The 26,435-nt window shown below is 38.8% G+C and overlaps 1 protein-coding gene across 1 annotated transcript in view; it reads left to right on the top strand.

The window, feature by feature from the left end:
- NUP98 (nucleoporin 98 and 96 precursor) overlaps positions 1-26,435 on the top strand; it is a 98,758-nt gene that overhangs the window by 2,819 nt on the left and 69,504 nt on the right. The window contains exons 2-10 of the mRNA XM_065882522.1: positions 10,565-10,659; positions 13,568-13,669; positions 13,777-13,953; positions 15,504-15,643; positions 17,320-17,427; positions 18,478-18,658; positions 20,266-20,429; positions 23,330-23,467; positions 25,636-25,774. Coding sequence (XP_065738594.1) covers positions 10,584-10,659; positions 13,568-13,669; positions 13,777-13,953; positions 15,504-15,643; positions 17,320-17,427; positions 18,478-18,658; positions 20,266-20,429; positions 23,330-23,467; positions 25,636-25,774 — 1,225 coding nt within the window. The 5' untranslated portion in view covers positions 10,565-10,583. The remainder of the gene's footprint in view (positions 1-10,564; positions 10,660-13,567; positions 13,670-13,776; positions 13,954-15,503; positions 15,644-17,319; positions 17,428-18,477; positions 18,659-20,265; positions 20,430-23,329; positions 23,468-25,635; positions 25,775-26,435) is intronic.

Below are 26,435 nucleotides of genomic sequence, written 5' to 3'. Positions count from 1 at the left end.
AAGAGGGCAAAAAAGAGCTTGTAGTTGAATTGATACAATTAAATGTGATGCTCTGTGATTCCATTATCTTTCCATTTCACTGATACACGACCTGCCACATGAATCGGAGGTCTTGTCCCATTGTACTGACTGAGAATTTAATAAACACTGAGAATTATTTGCCACATTTTAAGAGTTTGTACTTAATTCAGTGTAATGCGAAACAATTGTAATTTTTTAGTAGAGAAATAAAAATGATTTCTTAAAGTATAGGTCTAATTACCTAAGTCTGGTACTAAGAGTTAGTTTAAGCTGGGAGGTAGTAGGGTAAATTGGAAGGTGTGAAACTGGAGTCAGACGATTAGAAGGAGGCTCTAGCAATGGTCTAGCAGTTCTCAAAGTTTGAGGTCTTGGGACTCCTTTATGCTTTTAAGAATTATTGCAGACTCCGAACAGCTAGAAACTGAAACTAATCTTTAAAAGATTTATTGATTTAAAAATACTCTTATGAAAAGTTACTAAAAAATTTATTAGTGACAACATTGGCATTGTTTTACATCTTTGCAAATCTTTTTAATGTCTGGCTTAATAGAAGACCACTGAATTTGCAGATCTTTTGCATTCAGATGGTTGGTATGTTGTTTTAGTTGAAGTATGTGAAGAAATCCAGCCTTATACAGATATATAGTATTTGGAAAAAGGAGTGTTCTAATGACCTCTTCAAATAATTGTAGATTTCTCCTTTGACAGTACACTCAAACCTTCTTAAAGGTTTGTTGCAACATGGAATCTGAAACCATATCACTGAACTTTTGTACAATGTTATATTAAAATTCATTGGTCTGTCTTGCACTTTGAATGGGTGTGTGTTTACCTGTGCATGATTTTATGACATTATATATTGGTCATTAGGAATCATTGGTGCACTGAGTTACGCAGCTCTTCCAAATGTTGACAAATTTACAGTTGCTAATATTTCCACCCATTTCATCAGATAAATCTTTTAAGAATTGGGAAGTTGACAGGCTCATAGTGGTGTACACAAGTTTTCAATATTCCAATTTTCTCTTCAAATCTAAGTAACCATAGTTTGTCATTTATTCTTTGAAATAAAAATGGAGTTCCATTAAAAAAAAGTTGGTTCAGCTTTCTACTCAAAAGTAATCACCCAAGTGTTTTTCCTTGGGACAGCCATTGTATTTCAATATGTAGAAGTGCTTTTGAGTACTTCCCACTTCGTCCCCCCAAATAATCACACAGTATTGAAAAGATGTGTACTGAAATGTCAAGTGTTAATACAATCCATAATTTTTACTGCTCCACCAAGGACATTTAAGTGAAAGTGGATTTTTTTTTTTTTTTTTTTTTTGTGGTATGCGGGCCTCTCACTGTTGTGGCCCCTCCCCGTTGCGGAGCACAGGCTCCGGATGTGCAGGCTCAGCGGCCATGGCTCACGGGCCCAGCCGCTCCGCGGCATGTGGGATCTTCCCGGACCGGGGCACGAACCCGTGTCCCCTGCATCGGCAGGCGGACTCTCAACCACTGCGCCACCAGGGAAGCCCAAAAGTGGAGTTTTGTGTGTGCTATAAGTGGGTGGCAGTGAAGAATCCAGTGAGTATACAGTTTGGGGCCATTGTCTTGTTTCATGCTCAGGTTCTAGGTGTAGAGGTCAGCACAGTTTTTTTTAAAAAGGCAAATAATGTCTTAGGCTTGTTATGAAAATGGTTTTGACTTCTTGGGCCCCCGAACAAGGTCTTGGGGACTTCTAGGAGCCTTTGGACCACAGTTTGAGAACCACTAATCTAGGGCAATAATTTTTCACACTGGTTCATACAGCTGTAAGCTTCTTTGAAAGGGTCAGCTGATGGGGTTCTACTGTGCCCCCACCCCTCTTTACTTCAGCCAGGGCAGCTTTTGTGCTTATGTCTGTTTTATGGAGTGGGTTCCATAGCTAACTATTTGAAAACCACTGATCAAGGGAAGAATAATCGAATGCCTGAATTAATCTGTTCAGGAAGGGAACAGTTCATCCTCCTTGAATACGTGTTGGAGTCACTCATCATCACGCCTTTGTTTAGACCTCCATGTGCTGCTTTTACACAAAGATTACTAGTATCTGCCCCCCGAACCCTTCTTGCTGGAATAAGCTTCTTAAGAAATAGGCAAATGGTTTTGTAAATTAAAAAGGTGAGTAGTTGGGAATGAGGCTAGAGATGTGAAAGGAGCAGAAGTGAATGAATGATCCAGAGTGACTGGGTATATTGTGTGGGGAGGTAATTGTTTTCATTGTTTGCAGTGGTGCTTTACAATTGTGTTAAGTGGTCAGTAGATGACACTGAAGTATTGGGAAATAAGTCATATTATGTATGGAGTCCTAGCTAGGCATTGATCAATCAAGGTTTAGAGTGGGGGGAAATTATTACATTTTTCTAATTAAAAATATTGTAAAACTAAACACAAACCTGCTTTTGAGGAACTCTAGTTTGAGACAACTTTGTCCTCCTAACAGTTCTTTGGTGTAGGCTGTATAATCCCTATTGTTCAGATGTATCAACAGAAATTGAGATCTGAGGTTGAATATCATGACTCAACTACAATTACACAGTAGCAAGTAGCAGCGGTTTTTTATTCCTCTTTTACCTTTTTATTTTGAATTAATTTTAGATTTACAGAGAACTGCAAACATACTAAGTGGCAGAGAGTTTTTAATACAGATTTGTCCTAAAGCTAATGTATTCTTCACTACTTCAGTTTGTAAAATGAGTGTTATGTTAAGGGGATGAAAAAATGCTACTCAGCACTATGAGGAAGGAGCTGTATTAGACACTGTGGATTATTTCAAGTTAATTTTACACACGAATGGGAGAAATGAAGCAAAATCAAGATGCTTTTTACCAGGGCAGCAAACAACTCATATACTCAAGTGGCAGGTATAACAGCAAATATATTGCATAACTAAAAACAGCTGGGAGGCATTAGTTTATGTAATAGGGGTTGGAAAGGGGGAGGGGGAGGGGAAGTATTTTTATACTGATAAGAGTCTGAAGGGTCTAATCTGGGACAGTCATGTGAAGCAAGTGAGGCTTGAGCAGCAATTTTTAGAAAGAAAAGGGAACATAGTATTTAGAGAGAAGAATGAATGTTCTAACAAGGGGAATGGCTTGATCTGGGGATTAATCATAGGAAGGATACTGTAAAACAAGTGGATAGTTTTGCTGGGCTATATTATTAGGTGATTAAGATTAGGCCAATCTCTTTTACCTGGAATTCTCCCCAACTCCCATCCCTCTTCTCTCATCCAAGGCAAAAATTAGTATTTTTCTATTCAGTTTATCTGTGATGATAATTCCTGTCTTTTTAAGTACTTTTGTGAAGATTAGATGAGAGACTATATGAAAAAGTACTTTGTAAGCTGGAAAGTACTATACTAGTCCATTTATCTAACAGATATTTAGTGTTTTTGCTCTTTACTGAGTTTGATACAAAGGAACTCAGTGAAGTGGAAAGAAAAAATTACTTCCCATTTGTGTGACTTTCTGTTGTCAGAGAGCAGCAAGCTTGCTTAGTCATTCAGATAGCACTTAAAGTTGGCAGTTGACTGGGTGTTACCATGTTTCAGGGTCTGTCCACCACTTTTCTGGAAGAAAACAGTTTTGTCATTGTGCCCAGAGTTCACAAAGCTCACGAAAATTGGACATCAGTTTATTGAGCTTTAGTTGGGACAGTGGGAGAATACTGGACTACTGTTAACCTGTCATTAAGGCTACCTCTTTCTTATATCTGACAGTCTGAATTATTAATTAAAAGATTGAGCATAGAGAACAGTAAATTTAAGGACATTGTCTCTTTCTGTATAACACTATTTCATTTTTTTTTCTTTCTAAATATGTCTTTTTTTAATTTTAAGGGGAAATTGAATAAATTGAAATAGTTGAAAGACACTTTTATTGGGCTGCATTGGGTCTTTGTTGCTGCGCCTGGGCTTTCTCTAGTTGCGGCGAGCAGGGGCTACTCTTTGTTAAGGTGCACAGGCTTCTCATTGAGGTGGCTTCTCTTGTTGCAAAGCACGGGCTCTAGGCGTGTGGGCTTCAGTAGTTGTGGTGTGCAGGCTCAGTAGTTGTGGTACATGGGCTTAGTTGCTCCGCGGCATGCGGGATCTTCCCAGACCAGGGCTCGAACCCGTGTCCCCTGCATTGGCAGGTGGATTCTTAACTACTGCGCCACCAGGGACGTCCCTCTAAATATGTCTTACACCAAAAAAAATTGCAACGAGTGTAAGTCAGTCCATCCATAGAGGAAGTGGTTAATCTTTGTAGGAAAGTTCATAGAAGCCATGGTGATAACCTTATAAATTGTCAGTCCATGAGAGAGATTACCTTTCTGGTGACTAGAACTCCCATGTTTGCCAGAGAAGTGTCTCTTTCTCCTGATAGTGCTGGATCAATACTGCCAAATTTTGGTCTTATAGGTTCCCTATTTGTAATGAATGTAAAGTCATTTCCCTTTAGTTGTCAGTGTTCTTTCTTAAGGAGGACTCTAGGAGCATAGCTTCTGGAGTAAATAACAACTTTGTGATCTTCGGCAAGTTATTTCTGTCTCAATTTCCCCATTTGTAAAATAGGGATAAGAATAACTACCTTATTGGATTTTTGGGAGGTTCATAAGAGAATTCATTAAAAAGCACTTAGGACTTCCCTGGTGGCGCAGTGATTAAGAATCCGCCTGCTAGGGCTTCCCTGGTGGCGCAGTGGTTGGGAGTCCGCCTGCCGATGCAGGGGACACAGGTTCGTGCCCCGGTCCGGGAGGATCCCACATGCCGCGGAGCGGCTGGGCCCGTGAGCCATGGCCGCTGAGCCTGCGCGTCTGGAGCCTGTGCTCCGCAACGGGAGAGGCCGCAACAGTGAGATGCCCGCGTACCGCAAAAAAAAAAAAAAAAAAAAAAGAATCCGCCTGCCAGAATAAAGATGCAGACATAGAGAATGAACTTGAGGACACTGGGAGGGGGAAGGGTAAGCTGGGACGAAGTGAGAGATGAAGTGAGACATATATACACTACCAAATGTAAAATAGATAGCTAGTGGGAAGCAGCTGCATTGCACAGGGAGATCAGCTTGGTGCTTTGTGTCCACCTAGAGGGGTGGGATAGGGAGGGTGGGAGGGAGACGCAAGAGGGAGGAAATATGGGGATATATGTATAGCTGATTCACTTTGTTATACAGCAGAAACTAACACACCATTGTAAAGCAGTTATACTCCAATAAAGATGTTAATTTAAAAAAGAAAAAAAAAGGATCTGCCTGCCAATGCAGGAGGCAGGGGTTCAACCCTGGTCGGGGAAGGTCCCACATGCCTCGGAGCAACTAAGCCCGTGCGCACAACTGCTGAGCCTGCACTCTAGAGCCTGCGACGCAAGTACTGAGTCCGCGTGCCTAGAACCTGTGCTCTGCAACAAGAGAAGCCACTGCAATGAGAAGCCTGCGCACCGCAATGAAGACTAAAGAAAGCCCGCGCGCAGCAACGAAGACCCAACCCAGCCATAAATAAGTGAATAGAATTTTTTTAAAAAAGCACTTAGAACAGCCCTTGGGACACAGTAGGAACTTAAGGATTAGCTAGTATTATTTACTCTAGGAGGGTTTTAGTTTGGGCCAGGTTAATGTATTTGAAAGGATAAAGACTTGAATATGTGCTATTCCTTTAAACTTGAATGAATTTAGAAGTTCCACACATTTCAGTCTCTAGGATTACTTCTTTTTTGAATAGATTTTTTAATGGAAATAGAGAGTTAGTGCAAATATCTGCATCCTCTAGATCTTTTGTTATTGTTAATAGAGGAAGTAAACATTACAGAAAAGTTTGGGTCCTCTGAATCTCTGCCCCATGCCTCATTTCCCTTCCTCTCCCCAGAGGCAACCACCTTCCTCTATTTTAGTAACTAGTCGCCCTCTTTTACTTTTACTATGTATATATGTATCCATAAATAACAGTGTATTACCTTGTCTATTTTACAGAAAGAATCTGCCAAATGTATCTTTTTCAACTTCCTTTTTTTCATTTAACATCTTTTACTTGGAATAATTCTCATAGGGTAACTTTGTTCAAATGTTCTGGTGGTGCCTTACTCTTGATACACCATATTCTGGGTACATACTTAGCAGAATGCTCTGATTCACTCCTTTAATTGGGTAATTTAATGTTAATGACATCATTACATAATAAACTGTTAAGTACATTTATTATATGCTTATCATATGAGGGAAACTGGGCTTGGTGTTGAGATACAAGGCCAGATAGGAGAGGTACACAAATAACCCATTCTTACCTGTGTACCTTTCTTATGCTTTCCCTCTCTTCTCTTTCTAATCCCTTAAGACCTAGTTCACATTCTAAATCATCAGGAATTTTTCCTCACAGTTCTCGCCCATTTTCCTACCTAATTTTGACTTCTTACTTCTTGGCAATTACATGCTCTTTGAGTTCTTAATGTGTGGGTTCTTTCTCTGGTTATATCAGAAGTTACAAACTCAAAACCTGTTGGGGCCAGGCAGCTGATGGAGATGAATGATACTGGGTGGGTATTGTGGCACATTAGAGAGTATGGCTATGACCAAAAGAGACAGTTCCTACTAAGCTCCAGACTCTTACTGCCATGAAGTGATTATAGTCCTAGTCTGCTTAATCATTTTTCTGACATATCCCTATTTTAAATGTTATCAGCTAGATTGACAATATATATATATACGTAAACATTTCAAAATGCATACATATGTATGTGTATAATATACCGTGTGTGTGTGTGTGTGTGTGTGTGTGTGTGTGTGTGTGTATGTATGTATATATAACAGGCCAAGGAAGTGTCTGGTGGTTGTATCCAGCCATTGTGTGATCTCTTCCCTTTAGCAACCTCTGAATTAAATGATAAATTCTACCAAGAATCTTTCCTTTCATGGCTTCCTTTTGTTGTGAGAATTAATCTAACATAATTTTAAGTTAGAAGGTACTTCTAAAGTAACTTGATCATGGGACTTCCATGGTGGTCCAGCAGTTAAGACTCCATACTCCCAGTGCAGGGGGCCCCCGGTTCGATCCCTGGTCAAAGAACTAGATCCCGCATGCTGCAACTAAGACCCGGTGCAGCCAAATAAATAAATTAAAAAAAAAAATAAAGTAACTTGATCATTTAGACTGTGTTTTAAAGGCACATTCGTGATGATTATCATTAATTTAGAAAATGAGTACATCTATGTTTCAGACCCATTGTTACGTTTTGGGATAGTAGATACAAATAGTACTATTCCTACCTTAGAGGAGTTGATTACGTATTGAGGGGATCGTTGGGGGAGGTTGAGAGGTTGACTTCCTTGGGAAGCAGCCACTGACTTGGAGATAATCCTGCATGAGTTTTATTAGAGAGTGAGCTTGGGATCACCACCTGTGGGAGAGAAGGAAGCAGAAATGAGCTGAGGAAGAAATTGAATTGTGATCTTAATGAAGGCCTCAGCCAATCCATGGAGAGTATGAAGCTAGGATCACCCTTCAGAGTTACCCTAAGGTGGAGCAAAGGTGCCTGGCTTTTGGATATGGTCTATCCTCCGGAGATGATCTGACCTTGGGTGAGGCAGCTCTCAGCTGTTCTGAAGAGGGCCGACAGCTGAGGGCAATCTTTTGGTAGTACTTCCCAGCAGCTGGGACAACTAATCCTTGAGTCCCAAAGGGAGATCTGTGTAGTTGGTGTTATCACGGGTCCACTATAGAGTCAAGATAGATATGTGTAAACAAATCATAATGTGCCATGGAAGCCCAAAGGAATGACTAATTGCTAAAGGGAGTTTGAGAAGGCTTATAGAAGAGATGTCATTTGAACTAGGTTTTGAAGAATGAATTAGTACGTTGTTTGGTAGGGTCGGTGGGGGGGGGCATTTCTCATGAGTCACTGACATTTCATAGCATATTCAGGAAATTGATTTGTTTGAAGAGCAAAGGGTTTAATGTATTAGCCATTCTTTAATTTCTAACGATCATGATAAAAATAATGAGGCTGTTTCCAAAATCTTGGTTGGCTTCCACAGTGATAGTTTTTTAAAAAACACTTAGAATCCCAGTGTGATCAGGCTTGAGGCTAAACCAGGCTCATCCTTGCCAGAACCAAAAATATAGGCTGAGCTTGAGTGAGAAGCTTTTTTTCCAGGAGTTTAAATTGGATTTGGTCCCTGTATTGTCCTTGTTCTTGGGTCTGGAACAGATGAATTTCCTTAATATACGGCACATGTTCTTGCTTGTTTCTTAGTATCTTCCATCCTAGGATTGAAGGTGTCCATGGCAAGTCAGAGGTTAAACTGGGGATCTACCACTTATCACTTCTTTGACCTTGGGGAAACTTGCTGAACACCTGATCCTGTTTCCATACGATCCTTTTAGGGTTGTTGAGATAATATATAAGGGCTTGTAAACTGTGAGATGTTTCTCAGGATATTTTATTACTACTTAAAATCCTTTGTGGAATATATGTGTGATACTAGGTTTTTATGTTAGGATAAGACTGTTTTAAATCAAATTTTGATTGCTAGAAGTTGTGGATTTGGTCTGTAGAACCTAGTGCCACTGAAACCCTAATTAACACTAAAATCTTCTATATGAGGACAGATTTCATAGAGAAAAACTATTAACTAGGCTTTTGCATCCTGACATGTCAGCTGTATGGAAGATGTCAGATTTACACGAATAGATTGCTATTTGTGGGGTCAAATAAGAAAACAAATGGCAGATTTAGCATGATAACAATATTACAACTCAGTTTTTACCTTACTGGTGACAGGTCAAAAAATTTAGTCAGCAGATAAAGTGGATTTAGTTGGGGCTGTGACCCAAGACTGCAGTGTGAGAGAGAGTACAATCAAAATGAGTTGGTCCAGACATCTGACCCCTAGCATAACTGTCAATTCTGAATGAACTGTTTGAAAAGCAAAACAATAGTACTTCCAAGAATATTTCCCCTGGAAGGGAGAGTCACCAGTTAATATGGTAAAGGTCCAGTCTGTCACTTTGTGACACCTGATAAATTGGGAAGGCAGGAAACTTCAAGCAGATCTCATTACTGAAAGAGAAATGATGATTACCTGAAATACAGCCTCCAGTTCCAAGGGAATGCATTAGAGTCACTTGAGGAGCCTTTCAAAATGCAAATGTCTACATCCCAATCCTGGACATTTTGGTTTCTGACTTCTGGAATGGGGCCTAGAGGCTTGTACTTTGAAAAGCTTGCCATCTAATTCTGATGTGGCCTTCTTGAACACTGGTTTCAGTGAGCTTTGTTTAATTGAAGGAGTTATTAAATTCCTGGATGTTAGGATAAAGAGCTAAGTGCTGGAATTTTTTTTCTAGGGGAACACAGGGGGCAGACTATTGCTTTCTATAAAAAAGCATTTCTTATTTCACCTTTTCCCCAGTGTTGCACAAAACGTTTTGGATGTTAGAATACCAAAGTGCTAATGGGACACTGGAATATTGTGGGTGGGGCACACCTCAACATGTTATTGATACGTTTAATTCTATTATATGAATGAGGCATATGATTTTACTAGAAGAAAAACACCACTTCATTATGTGTAAATAATAAAAAAGCCACCATGCCTGTTAATAAAATCCAAACAAACATGATTGACTATTTTCTGAGTTTTCATATTTAAAGTAGTTTACTCGTTATTTTCTTGTCTGCTGGCTGTTAAGTGGTAGCAGATGTCCTAAGTTTAAGGAAAATTTATAGAGGGGGAAAGTGTTTACTTCTTTAGTAAACTATACCTTTACCTTGTTTTCATTCAGATCTAGGTGGGGGAAATCAAACTTCATTTTTGTACTTGTTGGAACTTTGGTCCAATTCATTAAGTGTGCCTGGGCGTATAGTTTGGATACTGGAGGGGACTCATTCATATGCAGTGGGGGTTTTGACCAAAGGTTTTCTGTAATATTCCCAGAAGAAGTAGAAGATAGATAAGCAGGGGACCATAGAGAGTAGTGTTAAGAAGTAATCTCAAAAAGAATGTCAGGGCACCAGAATCTCTGGAATTTAGAGATGGGAGGAGGAGGTGTGTATAGTTTGAAGAACAATATTACATCATTTTATATACAAGCAAATGGGGGGGAAACTTTACAATGCAAACTGTTGAAACTAAAGCCTGACAAAAATTTTAGCCTCTCAGGTGGTTGGGATAAGAGAATATCCTTGTAATTTTTAATGGGTATTCTGCATAACTTACTACGTGGGACATACCAAAATCTGGTATAGTAGACCTGAAATCTTTATTAAAGGGGGGCTTAGGTTTTTCAAAAAGGTCGAAAAACATTGTTTTAATGGGATGGTTGTTGGTGGGATATGAAGTTTAACTTCACATTATGGTACTAATTCATTTCAGCTCAACTTTACAAAGTCTGTTTTATCATATAGAGTTTTAGGATATTGAATGAGAGTGAACGTTATGCTGTAGTTTGAATAGGCCTAACTAAATTTGTAGAATGATACATTTTTCTGAAAAAAATTCCATTGCATTCTGTGGTCTTTAAAAAGTGATAATTTTTTTCTTCTTTCCAGCTTTCTGAAGATTTCGAAGATGTTTAATAAGTCATTTGGAACACCCTTTGGGGGTGGCACCGGTGGCTTTGGCACAGCTTCAACATTTGGGCAGAGTAAGTTTTAAAAAATAACAAATGAGGGAGAAAAATCTTAAGCTATTATTAAGAATAAATCCACTCCAGTAGTTTTAGATAGGAATTAATTTATGCTTTGGTCTTTATATTAACTTTGGAAAATTGACCAAGATATGATCTTGTTAAAATTTTCTAAAATAAAGAGAAATAAGTTCTGAGTTTTCATGGTTTTCTGATCATCAGTAGAAGGTATTTAAAGTATTGTTATTAATTGGCTCTTTTGGCAGAAATTTATAATTTGTTACTAATTTTCAGACCAGGAAATCCTTTTTTAAATATTGAAGTCTAAAATGCAATTATTGGGACTTCCCTGGTGGCCCAGTGGTAAAGAATCCGCCTTACAATGCAGGGGACGCAGGTTCGATCCCTGGTCAGGGAACAAAGATCCACATGCTGCGGGGCAGCTAAGCCTGCGTGCCAGAGCTTGCACGCCTCAACTAGTGAGGCTGTGTGCCACAAGCTGCAAAGTCCACATGCTCTGGAACCTGCATGCCACAACTAGAGAGAAGCCCATTTGCTGCAATGAAGAGCCCACGAGCTGCAGCAATGATCCCATGTGCCGCAACTAAGACCCAACACAGCCAAAAATAAATAAATAAATCTTTAAAACAATGAAATGGTAATTATTGAGGGACATCCTGGCAGTCCAGTGGTTAAGATGCCCTGCTTCCACTGCAAGGGGCCTGGGTTGGATCCCTGGTCGGGGAACTAAGATCCCTCATGCTGCGTGGCCAAAAAAATAAAATAAAATAAAATGCAGTTACTGAATAACAGCTCTGACATTTGCTCTGTGAATAAGAAACAACGGTTAAAATGTAAGAGCCCCTAATTCCCACCAGCCCTCTTGAGATCCATTTCCCCTTCCATTCCACATGGCACTAGTTGCCTATAGCAACCCTTACTCACTTTTAAACTTTTTGTTAAAAATTTATACTTAAACACAAAAACAGAAGGAATGGTATAACGAACTCTCATGTACTTATTTCCCAGTTTCAGCTATCAGCATTTTCCCGATCTTGTTTTTATCCCTCTCTTTTTTTTTTTTTTAACGGTACGCGGGCCTCTCACTGTTGTGGCCTCTCCCGTTGCGGAGCACAGGCTCCGGACGTGCAGGCTCAGCGGCCATAGCTCACAGGCCTAGCCGCTCTGCAGCATGTGGGATCTTCCCGGACTGGGGCACAAACCCGTGTCCCCTACATCGGCAGGCAGAGTCTCAACCACTGCGCCACCAAGGAAGCCCTATCCCTCTCTTTTTAAGTGGAGCATCTGAACAGTTTTTTAATGGAAATCCCAAGAACTTTAATTCATGAAGATTTTTAAAAAGCATAACTACCAAACCTCAATCATTCCTAACAAAAATATTAGAGAAAATTTTTACAAGTGTCCCTTGACCTTTTCTTAAACTATTTTATATATCTAGATCCTTGATTTTTAACCAAGAGTGCCCACCAGGTGGATTCTTAACCACTGGACCACCAGGGAAGTCCAGAGTCACTTTTTTTTTTTTTTAATTAATTGATTTATTTTTGGCTGAGTTGGGTCTTTGTAGCTGCGTGTGGGCTTTCTCTAGTAGCGGTGAGCAGGGGCTACTCTTTGTTGCCGTGTATGGGCTTCTCAGTGCAGTGGCTTCTCTTGTTGCGGAGCACGGGCTCTAGGCGCGTGAGCTTCAGTAGTTGCGGCACACAGGCTCAGTAGTTGTGGCTCATGGGCTCTAGAGCACAGCCTCCGTAGTTGTGGCGCACGGGCTTAGTTGCTCTGCAACATGTGGGATCTTCCCAGACCGGGGATCGAACCCGTGTCTACTGAAATGGCAGGTGGATTCTCAACCATTGTGCCACCAGGGAAGCCCCCCGAGTCACTTAAAAAAAAATTTTTTTTTTAATTGAAATATACTTGATTTACAATGTTGTGTTAGTTTCTGGTGTATAGCAGCATGATTCAGTTATACACACATTTTTTCAGATTCTTTTCCCTTATAGTTTATTTTATAAGATATTGACTACATTAATATTTCCCTGTGCTATACAGTAGGACCTTGTTGTTATCTCGGAGTCACTCTTGGAGGTTTGTTCCCGAAATACATATATCCCATCATAGAACTATGGAATTAGAATCTCTGGGATTGGAAGTTGAACATGTGTATTTTGAAAACTTCCCAGGTCATTCTGTTGTGCTCCTCTAATTAAGGACCATTCATCCCAGAGACTGTAGAGTGTATGGTGTCTGGAGAAAATTTTTAACAGTTTTTTGTTTCTTTTGGGTTTTTTTTGTTTTGTTTTTTGGCTGCGTTGGGTCTTCGTTGCTGTGCGTGGACTTTCTCTAGTTGCGGTGAGCAGGGGCTACTCTTTGTTGCGGTGCGCAGGCTTCTCATTGTGGTGGCTTCTCTTGTTGCAGATCACGGGCTCTAGGCACATGGGCTTCTGTAGTTGTGACTCGCGGGCCCTAGAGTGCAGGCTCAGTAGTTGTGGCGCATGGGTTTAGTTGCTCGGCGGCATGTGGGATCTTCCTGGACTGGGCTCAAACCCGTGTCCCCTGCATTGGCAGGCAGATTCTTAACCACTGTGCCACCAGGAAACCCAAATTTTGATTATTTTTGTCTGTAGTTCATAGTAGCTTGGCACTTTTTTTTTTAAACCTATCAACATCTTTAACTTATTGAAAAGTTATAAGCTTTTTAACTTTGTTTCCTTACTTTACCCAGGACAATGAATAAAGTGTGGCTTAATATCAGCTCTGTTATAAGTAGTCTGATGGAATTTTGAAAAAATAGTTTTTGGATTAGACCAGTGGTCCTGTTCAAATGCAGAATGTTAAGAAATATTAAAATCCTCTTTCATTGGGCCACCTGGTTTAGATTTTATTCTGACCCTGGATTTTGCTTTATCAGATACTGGTTTTGGCACTACTAGTGGAGGGGCATTTGGAACATCTGCATTTGGTTCTAGCAACAATACCGGAGGCCTGTTTGGAAATTCACAGACCAAACCAGGTAGGGGCTTTATTTGGAATACAGTTGGTTTATTCATAGCTGATATAGGGCTTCACTTAGTGACTCCAGTCTGTTTAACCCTTTTTTTCCCCTCTCTATCTCTTCAGGAGGCTTATTTGGTACCAATTCATTTAGCCAGCCAGCTACCTCCACAAGCAGTGGCTTTGGGTTTGGCACATCAACAGGAACATCAAACAGCTTGTTTGGAACTGCAAGCACAGGGACCAGTCTCTTCTCATCCCAAAACAATGCCTTTGCACAAAATAAACCAACAGGCTTTGGGAGTAAGTAGTAAATCATTGGATTTCTGCATCTAACAATTTGATTTGCTTATTGAATGTGTTCTCTCTTCTCCTTTTCCCTGTGTTCACCGACCTCCTTTTCTCACCACATAGCAAAAACATGGGGAGAGGAAAACTCAAAATGGTATTGAAAAGTTTAATAGGCTGGAAGGGAAGGGGTACATCTCTTCAAGAATGGAAGTCTGAGGGGCACTGTTATTTAAGGAACATGCAGAGGAAGAGGTACCTGATATAGAATGACCAGAGAATAAGATGAAAAGCCAGGTCAGAGTACTGTCATAGGTGTCAAGAAGGGAGAATTTCAAGGAGAAATATGTGTAGTTAACTGGAGTATACTGCAGGGGCACCTCCCTGCCTTTGTTTCGCTTTTGGTTTGAAGAGACTGAAGCAGGAATGGTAAGTACTGGATGTGACATGGTTACTCCTCCATTCCTTAGCCATGGCAGGTGTTTTTAATTGATGGCTTCTTTCTCTTTAAGTCTAAATGTGGCCCAGGGATACTTCACCACACAGTTCTTTGAGGCAGAAACACTGCTAGTTGCACAGGTGTGCCCTGTGAGTTGATGCCATTCCCAGCACTGGTATGGTAGAATAAGTAATTTAGCCAGCTATCAGTATTTTACAAAGGGAAAGTTGTTTGAGGGGATGTTGAAATATTTAACCATGACAATATAAAATGCAATCTAAAATACTAATTCAAAAGAGATATGCCTATTTACTTTATATTTTAGGACATGTTTTTAGAAAAGAAATAGTTTGACTGCCAGTGAGAAATCACATTCCTCTTAACTTGGTATTAGGATGTCACTTAATATTAAATATTGGCAAATAACTTTGTGTTGCTTACTGCTATTTCTGGTACCATATGTGTAATTTCTTTAGAAGTAGTATCTTATATTTTGAAGAATACATTCCTTAGATAACAGTTAAATTCTCTGTTATGTAATTTTTTTTAAACTCAGCTATTTGGGAAAGTAGATTTATTTCTATAAATGACCAACATGCCTACTAATTTTTCTAAATTATTTTTCTGGGTGAAATTTTATATTAACCTATGTGTGGTTACCCTAATGGGACCATTTGTTTGTTTTAAACTTTTTGGTTATATGTGGGTGTTTGTAATAATATATGTAAATAAAATATACTGTGACTCTTGTTCAGGTCTGTTGTGGTAAGGCATTGTCAGAAAGACAAGTTCATTGAGCATCTGGTCTTACCAAGAGAAATAAGATAAAATATTTAATGAAACAGAATACTGTTTCTTCTAACTTGTTGTTTAAGTATGCCCAAGGACTTTACAGACACTTAGCTGACTAAAGATTCAGATTTTGTTTCACGTCAAAGTTGTAAGCCTAGAACTGTGTGTCTGTATGAAATATCTGTTTGAAGGTACTTGCTAGGGAGATTGGAAAGATAGAAAACCTGAGGATTTGGAAGTAATGCTGCTCTAATGCCACAGGCCAATTCCAAGATAGCTTACAGATTCTTAAATTCTTTACTGTTACCATCCCATTTTTCTTTCTAATTTATAGATTTTGGAACAAGTACCAGCAGCGGGGGACTTTTTGGAACTACAAATACCACCTCTAATCCTTTTGGTAGCACATCTGGCTCCCTCTTTGGGCCAAGTAGTTTTACAGCTGCTCCTACTGGGACTACTATTAAGTTTAACGTAAGTATTGTCTTTCGATCTTTGTGGAATATTTTTGTCTCCTGTATGTTTTTTTGTAGGAGGAATCATAACATTTCTTCTCTTTCCAGTTATGCATAGCTTAGTCTCACTCTTCCTGAAATATGTGTTAAGAACAATATCTGGGAATAGTTGTATAGTAGACAGGAAGAGTCATGAAACATAAATCTAGATTATAATTTATATTTGAATTATGCTCAAACCAATTAAATTTGTATTCACAAGGTTGATTACAGTAGTAGTTGATTACAGTTCCCTGATGGCTTAGTGGTTAGGATTCCAGGCTTTCACTGTCGTGGCCCGGGTTCAATCCCTGGTTAGGGAACTGAGATTCCACAAGCCTTGTGATGCAGCCAGAAAAAAAGAAATATCAGGTTGAGCTTGTATTTACTGTGTTCATAATTGGCCTCTGAATCGTCGACCATTCTTGACAGAAGTAAAGAAGGAATGATGGGGCAAACTGTAAAAATCATTGAAAATAGGGCCTCCTTAAGGAGCTGTATGGAAAAACTCATCAGTTTCTGTGTGCCAATTAGAAATAAAACTTTTGTTGGTGAAATGGCAAAATGAAGCAAATGAGTTTTGTGTTTTCTTCAGCTTTTTGGAGAGAAGTTGGATAGAGGGTTAGAATGAAAGATTTTGTTTATGAAAATACATGGAATACCACTTGATGTAAGATACTACTTGATGTGATTGTTTTGGAGATACTTAGGATAGGCTGGCAGTGCAGTTAGTCTAATGGAAATCTCTGGCAAATATAGGGATTGGCAAAACTTGTTAAAATTCTTCCAGAAAATGAAGAATTTCTTAGGCAGGGTGGTGAATTCATAATACTGAATTTAGAATCCTGAATTTAAAATAAAGCTAAATATAAATGATAGAGGAAAATACTGTATGTTGTCTCTTAGAAAGTACAGTAATTGAGAAAACTAACAATACAAGTAGGAATCTTTTTTTTTTTTTTTTTTTTTTTTTTTGCGATATGCGGGCCTCTCACTGTTGTGGCCTCTCCCGTTGCGGAGCACAGGCTCCGGACGCGCAGGCTCAGCAGCCATGGCTCACAGGTCCAGCTGCTCCGCGGCATGTGGGATCTTCCTGGACTGGGGCACGAACCTGTGTCCCCTGCATCGGCAGGTGGACTCTCAACCACTGCGCCACCAGGGAAGACCCTAAGTAGGAATCTTTAGTTACCTAGTGCCTTTTGCCTCATAAGCTTATAGGGGGAAAAACCAGGCTTCCATATTTCATAAATGCAACAATAGTCACAAAGCAGACACTTCAGAGCAGAGTAGGAATTAGAACTCAGAAATAGAGGTTTAAATGTATATATTAGGTAAATTGGATTAAGCTTCCCTTATGCATATATTATTAAGTGTATTTTAGTAGATAATTGAATGGCTTCGTTATGGGATTAATCCCTGGGTTTTTGATAACTGTTTCTGAGATTGACTTATGCAGATAACCTTGATACAGGGAGAGATCAAGAATGCAGTGTATTTAATCAAGCACTCTTAAAACTGTCCCGTTAAGTAAAGAACCTAGGGGACTGGTTATAGAGTTCAGTCGTTGAAGAATTGTGTCTGGGAGAGTAGGGTTATAAAGCTTGAACTTAAATGTTTTCTTTAGACTTTCACATTTGCCTTTATCTTCCTTTGCAGCCTCCAACTGGTACAGATACTATGGTTAAAGCTGGAGTTAGCACTAACATCAGTACCAAGCACCAGTGTATTACTGCTATGAAAGAATATGAAAGCAAGTCCCTAGAGGTCAGTAAAATGCATTACAGAGTATCACCCTAACCTTTTGATTCTATTGGGAAGCAGCTTTTTAAAATGTTCTTGATTATTTTTTAGGGTTTATGTAAAAAATTAAGATTAACCAAATTATTTTTTTCATTAATACATTATTTATAGATATTTGTTGTTTTAGGCAAGGATGATATTCAGCTTGTATGTACGGGTATAGTTTTACTGATAGTCTATTCTGATTGGCTGTTGCTCATACTACACTGGGCAGTGTGTGCACATGCATGTGTTTTTAGTAAACTCATGCAAAGTCATAAGTGTGCAACACAATAAGTAAATCATTATCTGCATCCCTGATGTCCCCTTTGGGCCCTGCCCCCAGAGTCACAATCCTCCCCTTCCAAAGGTAACCACTATCCTGACTGCCCATGTTTTGCCCATTTTTGAATTTTACATAGATGGGATCTTATATTACGTACTCTTAAATCTGTCTTTCAGCATTGTGATATTTATCCATGTTGTGCGAAGTTATAGGTTGTTCATTATCATTGTTGTGTGATAGTTCGTTGTACATTTTGACTGTCATCTCTGGTTGTTGCTGTTGCTTCTTTTACATCCCAGACTGTGCTTGCTTCTTCGGAGTATACAGAAACACCCTTACTTGTGAGACAAAACTGTTAAACTTTATCTCTTCTTTTCCTGAGTTTTCTGAATTCCTCAGAATCATCCATCTTTTAATCAGCTAATCTTTACATTTGGGGTGGGAGTAGACAAGATTATTGTCTAAATGAAAGTATTATTGTCTATAGAAGAAAATTGATATTAAGATGTGGTTGGTCCTTTGGCCTGTAGTTTTATGGTAATTATGGTATGGATTTTAATGTCCATTATACACTGTTGAAAGTGTTTTTCTGTAATGATAGTAAGTTAACCATTCCATAGCTTTCTGTTTTTTTAATCATGGTTCCTATGTGAACATAGAAAATGAATGCTAAATGCAAGTATTATTTAGCCTCCTAAATAATTTTTTTGGCTGCATATTAATTTGGAATATGTTTTCACTTACTCTAGGAACTTCGTTTAGAGGATTATCAGGCCAACCGGAAAGGCCCGCAGAACCAGGTGGGAGCAGGTACCACGACTGGCTTGTTTGGGTCTTCTCCAGCCACCTCCAGTGCAACAGGACTCTTCAGTTCTTCCACTACAAATTCAGGCTTTGCCTATGGTCAGAACAAAACAGGCTTTGGAACTAGTAAGCACTTGACATCATGTTGGGCCATATTGAGGAGGGACAGACAACTGAAAGTAAAACATAATTGTCATTTTTGTGCTTAAGTGCTATGGAGAAAAATGATTCAGGGGTGCTAGAGGAATAGGAAATGCCTGGTATGTTTGTGGGGGGTGGGGAGAAATATAGTATTAAGTGCAGATGATTAAGAAGGGCTTCACTGATAGGTGGTGTTTGATCAGTGACCTATCTGAAGAAGGTGAAGCATAAAGCTATACAGATTTCTGGGGAAAGAATATTCCAGCTGGAGGAAACTAGAAGTCTAGAAATCCTGAGTTTTTGCCAAAGGGGAGAGGACAAGGGGAAGTACTGGAGGATATAGGGGAATATATATATATATTTTTTTTTTTTTTTTTTTTTTTTGCGGTACGCGGGCCTCTCACTGTTGTGGCCTCTCCCATTGCGGAGCACAGGCTCCAGGCGCGCAGGCTCAGCGGCCACGGCTCACGGGCCTAGCCGCTCCGCGGCATGTGGGATCCTCCCGAACGAGGGCACGAACCCATGTCTCCTGCATCAGCAGGCGGACTCTCAACCACTGTGCCACCAGGGAAGCCCTAGGGGAATATATTTTATAGGCCTTTGTGGGCCAGTGTCAAGATCTGATTTTTTGAGTCAGGAAGCCATTAGAAGGTTTAGATAAGTCATGTGATTATGAATAAAGGATCATTCTGAAGGCTGCTGTATTAAGAGTAGATTGTATGGGGGCAAGGGTGGAAACAAATCAGTTAGAAAAGCTGTTGCCCTATCCACATGAGAGATGATGTGGCTTGCGGAGAATGGTGCTATGGTATGGTAAAAGTGTCGGATTCTGGAGCCAGTTTGAATGTAGAACCGATGGGATTTATTGATGGATTGATTTATGTGGGATGTGAAAGAGGGGAGTCTAGGATGATTACTAAATTACTTTATAAAAGTGTTACTTTTGCAAAAGTAATATACACATATGATTTAAAGTTCATGATATACAAAAACGTACATATCCAAAGGTCTTTTCTTTTTTTCCCCCTTAGCCACCAGTTTGCTTGTGTAGAAACAAGCAAAAGTTACATTTTTGGGGGTAGCCTTCTATAGAGTTACATACACAAATACACAAATGAATACATGTTTAAATGGCATTTACATTCTTTTCAGTTTTGGTATTCTGTGATTTAGTTTAGCCATTATTAAGTATTGTTATTGTGTCACACCCTATGCTGGATATATTGCTATAAAGAGAAAGCCCCTGTTCTGAAGAAAAACTTAGTCTAACAAGGTTAAAAATACACACATAGACTTTAAGTGTAGTGTGTTACCTTGTAAAATAGACAAAAAGCTGTGGGGTCACAAAGGAAGATTACTTAGCCCAGCCTAGGTTCTTGGGGTCAGAGTATTTTTGTAGAAAGTCGAGTCTGAACCAAATCTGGAGTTATGTGAAGAAAGGTGGAAAAGGAAGTGGTTATCCAGTTTGAGTAATGAATGAATGTAGGGTAATTTAGATATATAATCAATAACATAGACTATTGAAGTAACTAGATAATGTGAGGTTTGGCATTTCCCCCCACCATTTATTTTTCCTTTTCTTTTCCTGAAAGGTACGACTGGATTTGGAACAAATCCAGGTGGTCTTTTTGGCCAACAGAATCAGCAGGCTACCAGCCTCTTCAGCAAACCATTTGCCCAGGCCATAACCACCCAGACCACTGGCTTTTCCTTTGGTAATACCAACACACTAGGACAGCCAAGCACCAACACCATGGTAAGGAAACAGGTCTTATTTGTAGAGCTAAGTAATGAGGCTTCTAATCATGTCAAATTAACAAGTTCTATCTCTACTGCAGTTCTTAAGGGTTGACCATACGTATGTGTAGTAAAGGGAAGAGAGCAAAATCTTTGAATAATTAAGACATAGATTCTAGTCCAGGCTCTACTCCGTATTTAATGAGGGGCTATTGAACAAGTCACTTATCCTTTCTGGGCATATTTTCTCATCACTAATCGCTGCTTAGTGTGCTAGAATTGGCCGTCCTGAAGCTATACCTTAGGACATTGACTCCAGGCATTCTGTAGAGTGTAGGAGAAAATATTTATAAACTACTGGCTCTATTTCAGAAGGTTCTTTCAGCTCATTCCCTTAAGTGGAATCAGGCAAAGAAGTTTAGTTCATTAAAATAAATAAGAGAGAACTAGAGCCATGTTGGATAATTGCTACTTCTGTCCAGATAGTAGAAGAGAAAGTCCTTATAGTCATGAGCAGTTTATTTCTAGGGACTGTTTTAGGGAAGTATAAAATTAAAGGTAAATTTGAGGTATGATTTATTGATTAGAATCCTTGGGATATACCTGGTTTTAAAATTAGAGATACTTTGCCTGATTAAAAAATAAAAAGTACAGGTAGACGCAAAAATCTTCAAAATACTGGCAAATTGAATTCAACAACATATAAAAAGGATTATACACTGTGACCAAGTGGGATTTATCCTAGGAAGGTTGGTTCAACATATTTTCATATTAATGTAATAAACCATAAAATAGAATAAAGTACAAAAGCCATATTGTCACCTCAGTAGGTAGAGAAAAGACATTTGATAACCTTTCATAATAAAAACACTCAAAAAGGAATAGAAGGGAGCTCAGAATAGCCAGAACAGTCTTGAAAGAAAAGAAAGCTGGAGTGATGAAGTGATGAAGACAGTGTAATACTGGCATAAGGCTAGACATATAAAATCGGGACTGGAATTGCGAGTCCAGAAACAAGTCCTCATGGTTAATTGATTTTCAACAAGAGTACTAAAACAGTTCACTACGGAGAGAATCTTTCAACAAAGAGTGCTGGGATAATGGTTTTCCATGTGCAAAAGCACGAGGTTGGACCTTTTCTTTATACAATTGTGGTAACTATAAAAGCTTAAAATGGATCAAATGTAAGAGCTAAAACTATAAAACTCATAGAAGAAAAGGAATTCGGCAATGATCTGTTAGGTAGTACACCAAAAGCAAAAGCAGCAAAAGGGAAAAATAGATAGGGCTTCTTCAAAGTTAAAAACTTTGGTGGGTCAAAGGGGATACCATCAAGAAAACAAAAAGAATACCTGCAAATTGGAGAAAATATTTTCTAGTCATATATCTCACAAAGGACTTGTGTCCAAACAATTAAGAACTCTTATAATTGAATAATAAGACAGACCATTAAAAAATGGGCCAAATACTTGAATAGACATTTTTCCAAAGAAGATAAATGACTAATAAGCACATGAAAAGGTACTCAATGTCAGTAGGCATCAGGGAAACTGCATTTCAAAACCACAGTGAGATATCACTTCATATCCACACTAGGAAGTCTATAAACAAAAAGAGAGACAGTGATAATGAATGTTTTCAAGAATTTGGAGAAATTGGAACCCTCATGCATTGCTATTTGGAATATAAAATAGTGCAGCCACTTTGGAAAAATTTGGCAATGCCTCAAAATGCTAAATGTAGAGTTAACATATGACCCAGCAGTTGCACACCTTGGTATTTCCCCCAAGAGAAATGAAAACACAAGAACTTGTATACAACTGATCATAATAACTAAAAGGTGGAAACAACCCAAATGTCCATCAGTGATGAATGGATAAATGAATGCGGTATATCCATACAGTGGACTATTATTCAGCCATTAAAATGGAATGAAGTACTGATACATGCTACAACATGGAGAGACCTTTTAAACATGCTAAGTGAAAGAAGCCATTCACAAAAGACCACGTTTTGTATGATTCCACTCATATGAAATGTTCGGAATGGACAAATCTATGGGAACAGAAAGTAGATTAGTGGTTGGTTGCCTAGGAATGGGGAGTGACTGCTAATGGGTCCAGGGTTTCTTTTTAGAGTGATCAAAATTTTCTGAATTTAGAGTGGGGATGGTTGCATAGCACTGAACATAGAAAAACCCCACTGAACAGTCCACTTTAAATAGGTAAACTTTATGATATGTGAATTATATCTCAATAAAGCTGTTTAAAACACTACGTTGAATTCTCAATTCAACTATAGCCCATTAATGCAATATTTTTCTTTTGTTGACTAATGCATAAAAAAATCTTTAAACATTGGATGATACAAACTTTGCTTATTTGAAATTGTGTAGTTTATCATAACAAATGAAGACTTAACATTACACTACTGCCTTTGTTCAGATTAATTTTATTATTTTCAGCTGATTATTTTCAGTTATTTGATTCAAAGTCCATTCCCCAGCTCAGTATTAATACGTTCTTTTGGCATAACTCTGAAAATGAAGCACCCTGTCGTGGCATTTTGTTTTCAGTGTGGCAACTCTGTTATCTCTTAGAGCACAAGAGTTAGTATAAAGTCTTTATAGCTGTCCAGGACTGTGTTGCTCATCAGGCTTAGATACAGATAAGAAGTTCTGGTCCTGCCACTTAGGGGCTGTGACATCTTGGGCAAGTTTTTAACTGCTCTGAGCCTTATTTTCTTTCGGAAAACGGCCCTGCGTTTCAGAGTTGTTGTGAAGAAAAGAAATGTTCTATGTATTTAGCATAATGTCTGTCACATAAACTTAAAAAAATGGCAACTATTATTAATAATCTAAGACTTTTAAAGACAACTGACTATTGCAGGTTTTCTTGTAATCTAGACTACCTTTTACAGGGTTTATTTGGAGTAACCCAAGCCTCACAGCCAGGAGGTCTTTTTGGGACAGCTACAAACACCAGCACTGGGACAGCATTTGGAACGGGAACAGGTCTCTTTGGGCAGACCAGTACTGGATTTGGTGCTGTTGGTTCGGTAGGTTTTTGCAGTTGACTGTAACTTGAAGATGTGTATAAATCTGTTAAAGGAATTTCTAAGAAAAATCTGTCTTTTGGGAATTCCCTGGTGGTCCAGTGGTTAATACTCAGTGCTTTCACTGCTATGGGCCTGGGTTCAAGCCCTGTTCAAGGAACTAAGATCCTATAAGCCACGCAACACAGCCAAAAAAATAAATAAATTTTTAAAAAAGAAAAATAGGGCTTCCCTGGTGGCGCAGTGGTTGAGAGTCCGCCTGCCGATGCAGGGGATGCGGGTTCGTGCCCCAGTCCCGGAGGATCCCACATGCTGCGGAGCGGCTGGGCCCGTGAGCCATGGCCGCTGAGCCTGCGCGTCCGGAGCCTGTGCTCCGCAACAGGAGAGGCCACAACAGTGAGAGGCCTGCATACTGCAAAAAAAAAAAAAAAAAAAATAAGAAAAAAGAATGCTGAATTAAAAAAAAAAGAAAAGTCTGTCTTCAAGTATTTTTTTGGGTTATAGTGTATGATTTGATACTGATAGTAACTGAAAGCTATTTGGTAACTTAAAAATAGGCAACTTATAATAGGTTTATTTTCAAAAAGTAAGTTCTTTTTAAAACTTGTTTGTTTCAATACTTATGTGGAGTTTACTTCTTTTAGTAAAATTTCGCTCCAGTTGGTTAAATTGTTGAGTTTAAGTTGAGGTGCTTTTGCTCTTAAAATCAGGGTTTTTTTTTTTTTTTTTTTCTTTTTAAAATAAATAAATAAATATTTATTTATTTTATTTATGGCTGTGTTGGGCTTTCGCCGCTGCATGCGGGCTTTCTCTATTTGCAAGGAGAGGGGGCTACTCTTCGTTGTGGTACACAGGCTTCTCATTGTGGTGGCTTCTCGTTGCGGAGCACGGGCTCTAGGCATGTGAGCGTCAGTAGTTGTGGCACGCAGGCTTCAGTAGTTGTGGCTTGTGGGCTCTAGAGCACAGGCTCAGTAGTTGTGGCGCACAGGCTTCGTTGCTTCGCAGCATGTAGGATCTTCCTGGCCCAGGGCTCAAACCCACATCCCCTGCACTGGCAGTCAGATTCTTAACCACTATGCCACCAGGGAAGCCCCAAATCAGGTAATTTTAAATTCCTATTTCTAACTTCTATTTTGGGTGATAAGTTAGTATCGTATTTGTTAATTAAGTATTTTTGGTGGTGATCAAGTTGTTAAAATTGTTGGTATTCTGAAGGTCTTCATGCCACTGGAGGCTTAACTGAATTTTTTTCCTTGTTAAGTCATTTAAGTAAAAAATTACTATATAGGAATACACTTGACCTAAAAAACAATAGTAAATACCACTTAGAGAAACTATATGTCTATTATGTACGCATTATAACAAGCTTTGAACTTCAGTTTAAAAAAAAAAAGGAAAAGTCCCCAAATCATTTGGTTGTTTTCATGGAGATTGGAATCTATTCTTATTTGAGGTGAGAAATTGAGAAAATTATCTAATGCTTCAGAAAGTTATTTTTTAACAACTTTATTGGGCTATAATCCATTTGCCATGCAATTCACCCTTTTAAAGTTTAAAATTCAGCGGTTTTTAGCATATTCACAGATTGTGCAGCTATCACCATAGTCAATTTTAGAACATATTTGTCACCCTAAAAAGAAACGTCATCCCCATTAATAGTCACTTCTCATTTCCCCCAAGTCACTTCAGGCCTGCTGTCTATGGATTTACCTATTCTGGACATTTCATATAAATGGAGTCACATCTTTTGTGACTGACTTCTTTTACTTAGCATAATGTTTTGAAGTTTCATCCATGTTGTAGCATGTTTAAACTTTTTACTGTAACTCTTTCTACTGGCACGTTAAATACATGATAATGTTTCTGTTACCAGGTAAAAAATATTTGATTGACTTGTTGTTGTTGTTTTCTTTGTCTCACTGAAATATTATGTTTGATGAAGTGTTACCATTAACTTCTCAAGCCAGGAGCATTATGTCTTGTTAATCTTGCTCAGATTAGTATGTTTTTCTGATAGTTATTCATCCTTCTTTATACCTTTTTTATAAAAATTGTGATATCTTCTCTCCCTTACCACACACCCAATCCAGTGTACCTAAGGTAACCTCTGTTTCCTGTTTGGAGTGTATCTTTATACTACTTAATATTTTCCTGTGTTGTGTTCTTTTTAGACCCTGTTTGGCAATAACAAGCTAACTACATTTGGAACCAGCACAACCAGTGCTCCTTCGTTTGGTACAACCAGTGGCGGGCTCTTTGGTAACAAACCAACCCTGACTTTAGGAACCAATACAAACACTTCCAATTTTGGTACATATAAAAAGCAGGTTTGACTCTCTTAAAGTTATACTGACTATACCACACATTCTCCTGATTCATATTATTGGGAATATTTTAAAATTCTCAGGTAAGCTGTGGCTTGATATGAGGTTCCAGAGGGAAAGGTTTGAAATCAAGGACTTGGGTTGAGGTGCCTGGAAGAGATGTATGTAAATTGCCTTAACTAATTTATATTCTCTTGACTCCCTGCTTTGGATAAAATGGGGCATTCAGCACATGCAATAGCAGTACTGTGCAGAATGTTGGTTCTCTAATGGAGGTAGATTTTTTTCAAAATAAGGAAACATTTTCTTTGGATTACCTCACCAATAATTGAGAAACAATAAGTGAAACACATTTGCTTGAGATAACACATTCTGTTAGGCCAGGTTTCAAGCAGGGAAGTAGTAAACAGATGAGATTAGATGATTCTTTTTTTGAACTTTCTGTTGTTGTTTTGTGTTTTTTTGATATTTAATGATTCTCATTGGAAGTTGAAGCCTCTCTGATTTGGGGGACTGTTCATTAGTTTTCCTATAGCTGTGTGTATTTTTGAATACATGTTCATTGGAAGAAATTTGGAAAATATATGTAAGATTGAATAACAGAAAAACAAACCTTATACTGCTTTCCAGAGATATGCTGGAAAATT

This window comes from Phocoena phocoena, chromosome 8 (assembly GCF_963924675.1).
Source record: "Phocoena phocoena chromosome 8, mPhoPho1.1, whole genome shotgun sequence".
NCBI classification, from domain to species: domain Eukaryota; kingdom Metazoa; phylum Chordata; class Mammalia; order Artiodactyla; family Phocoenidae; genus Phocoena; species Phocoena phocoena.
The sequence above is the reverse complement of the archived record's forward strand: the minus strand, read 5'-3'. Positions and strand labels throughout refer to the sequence as shown.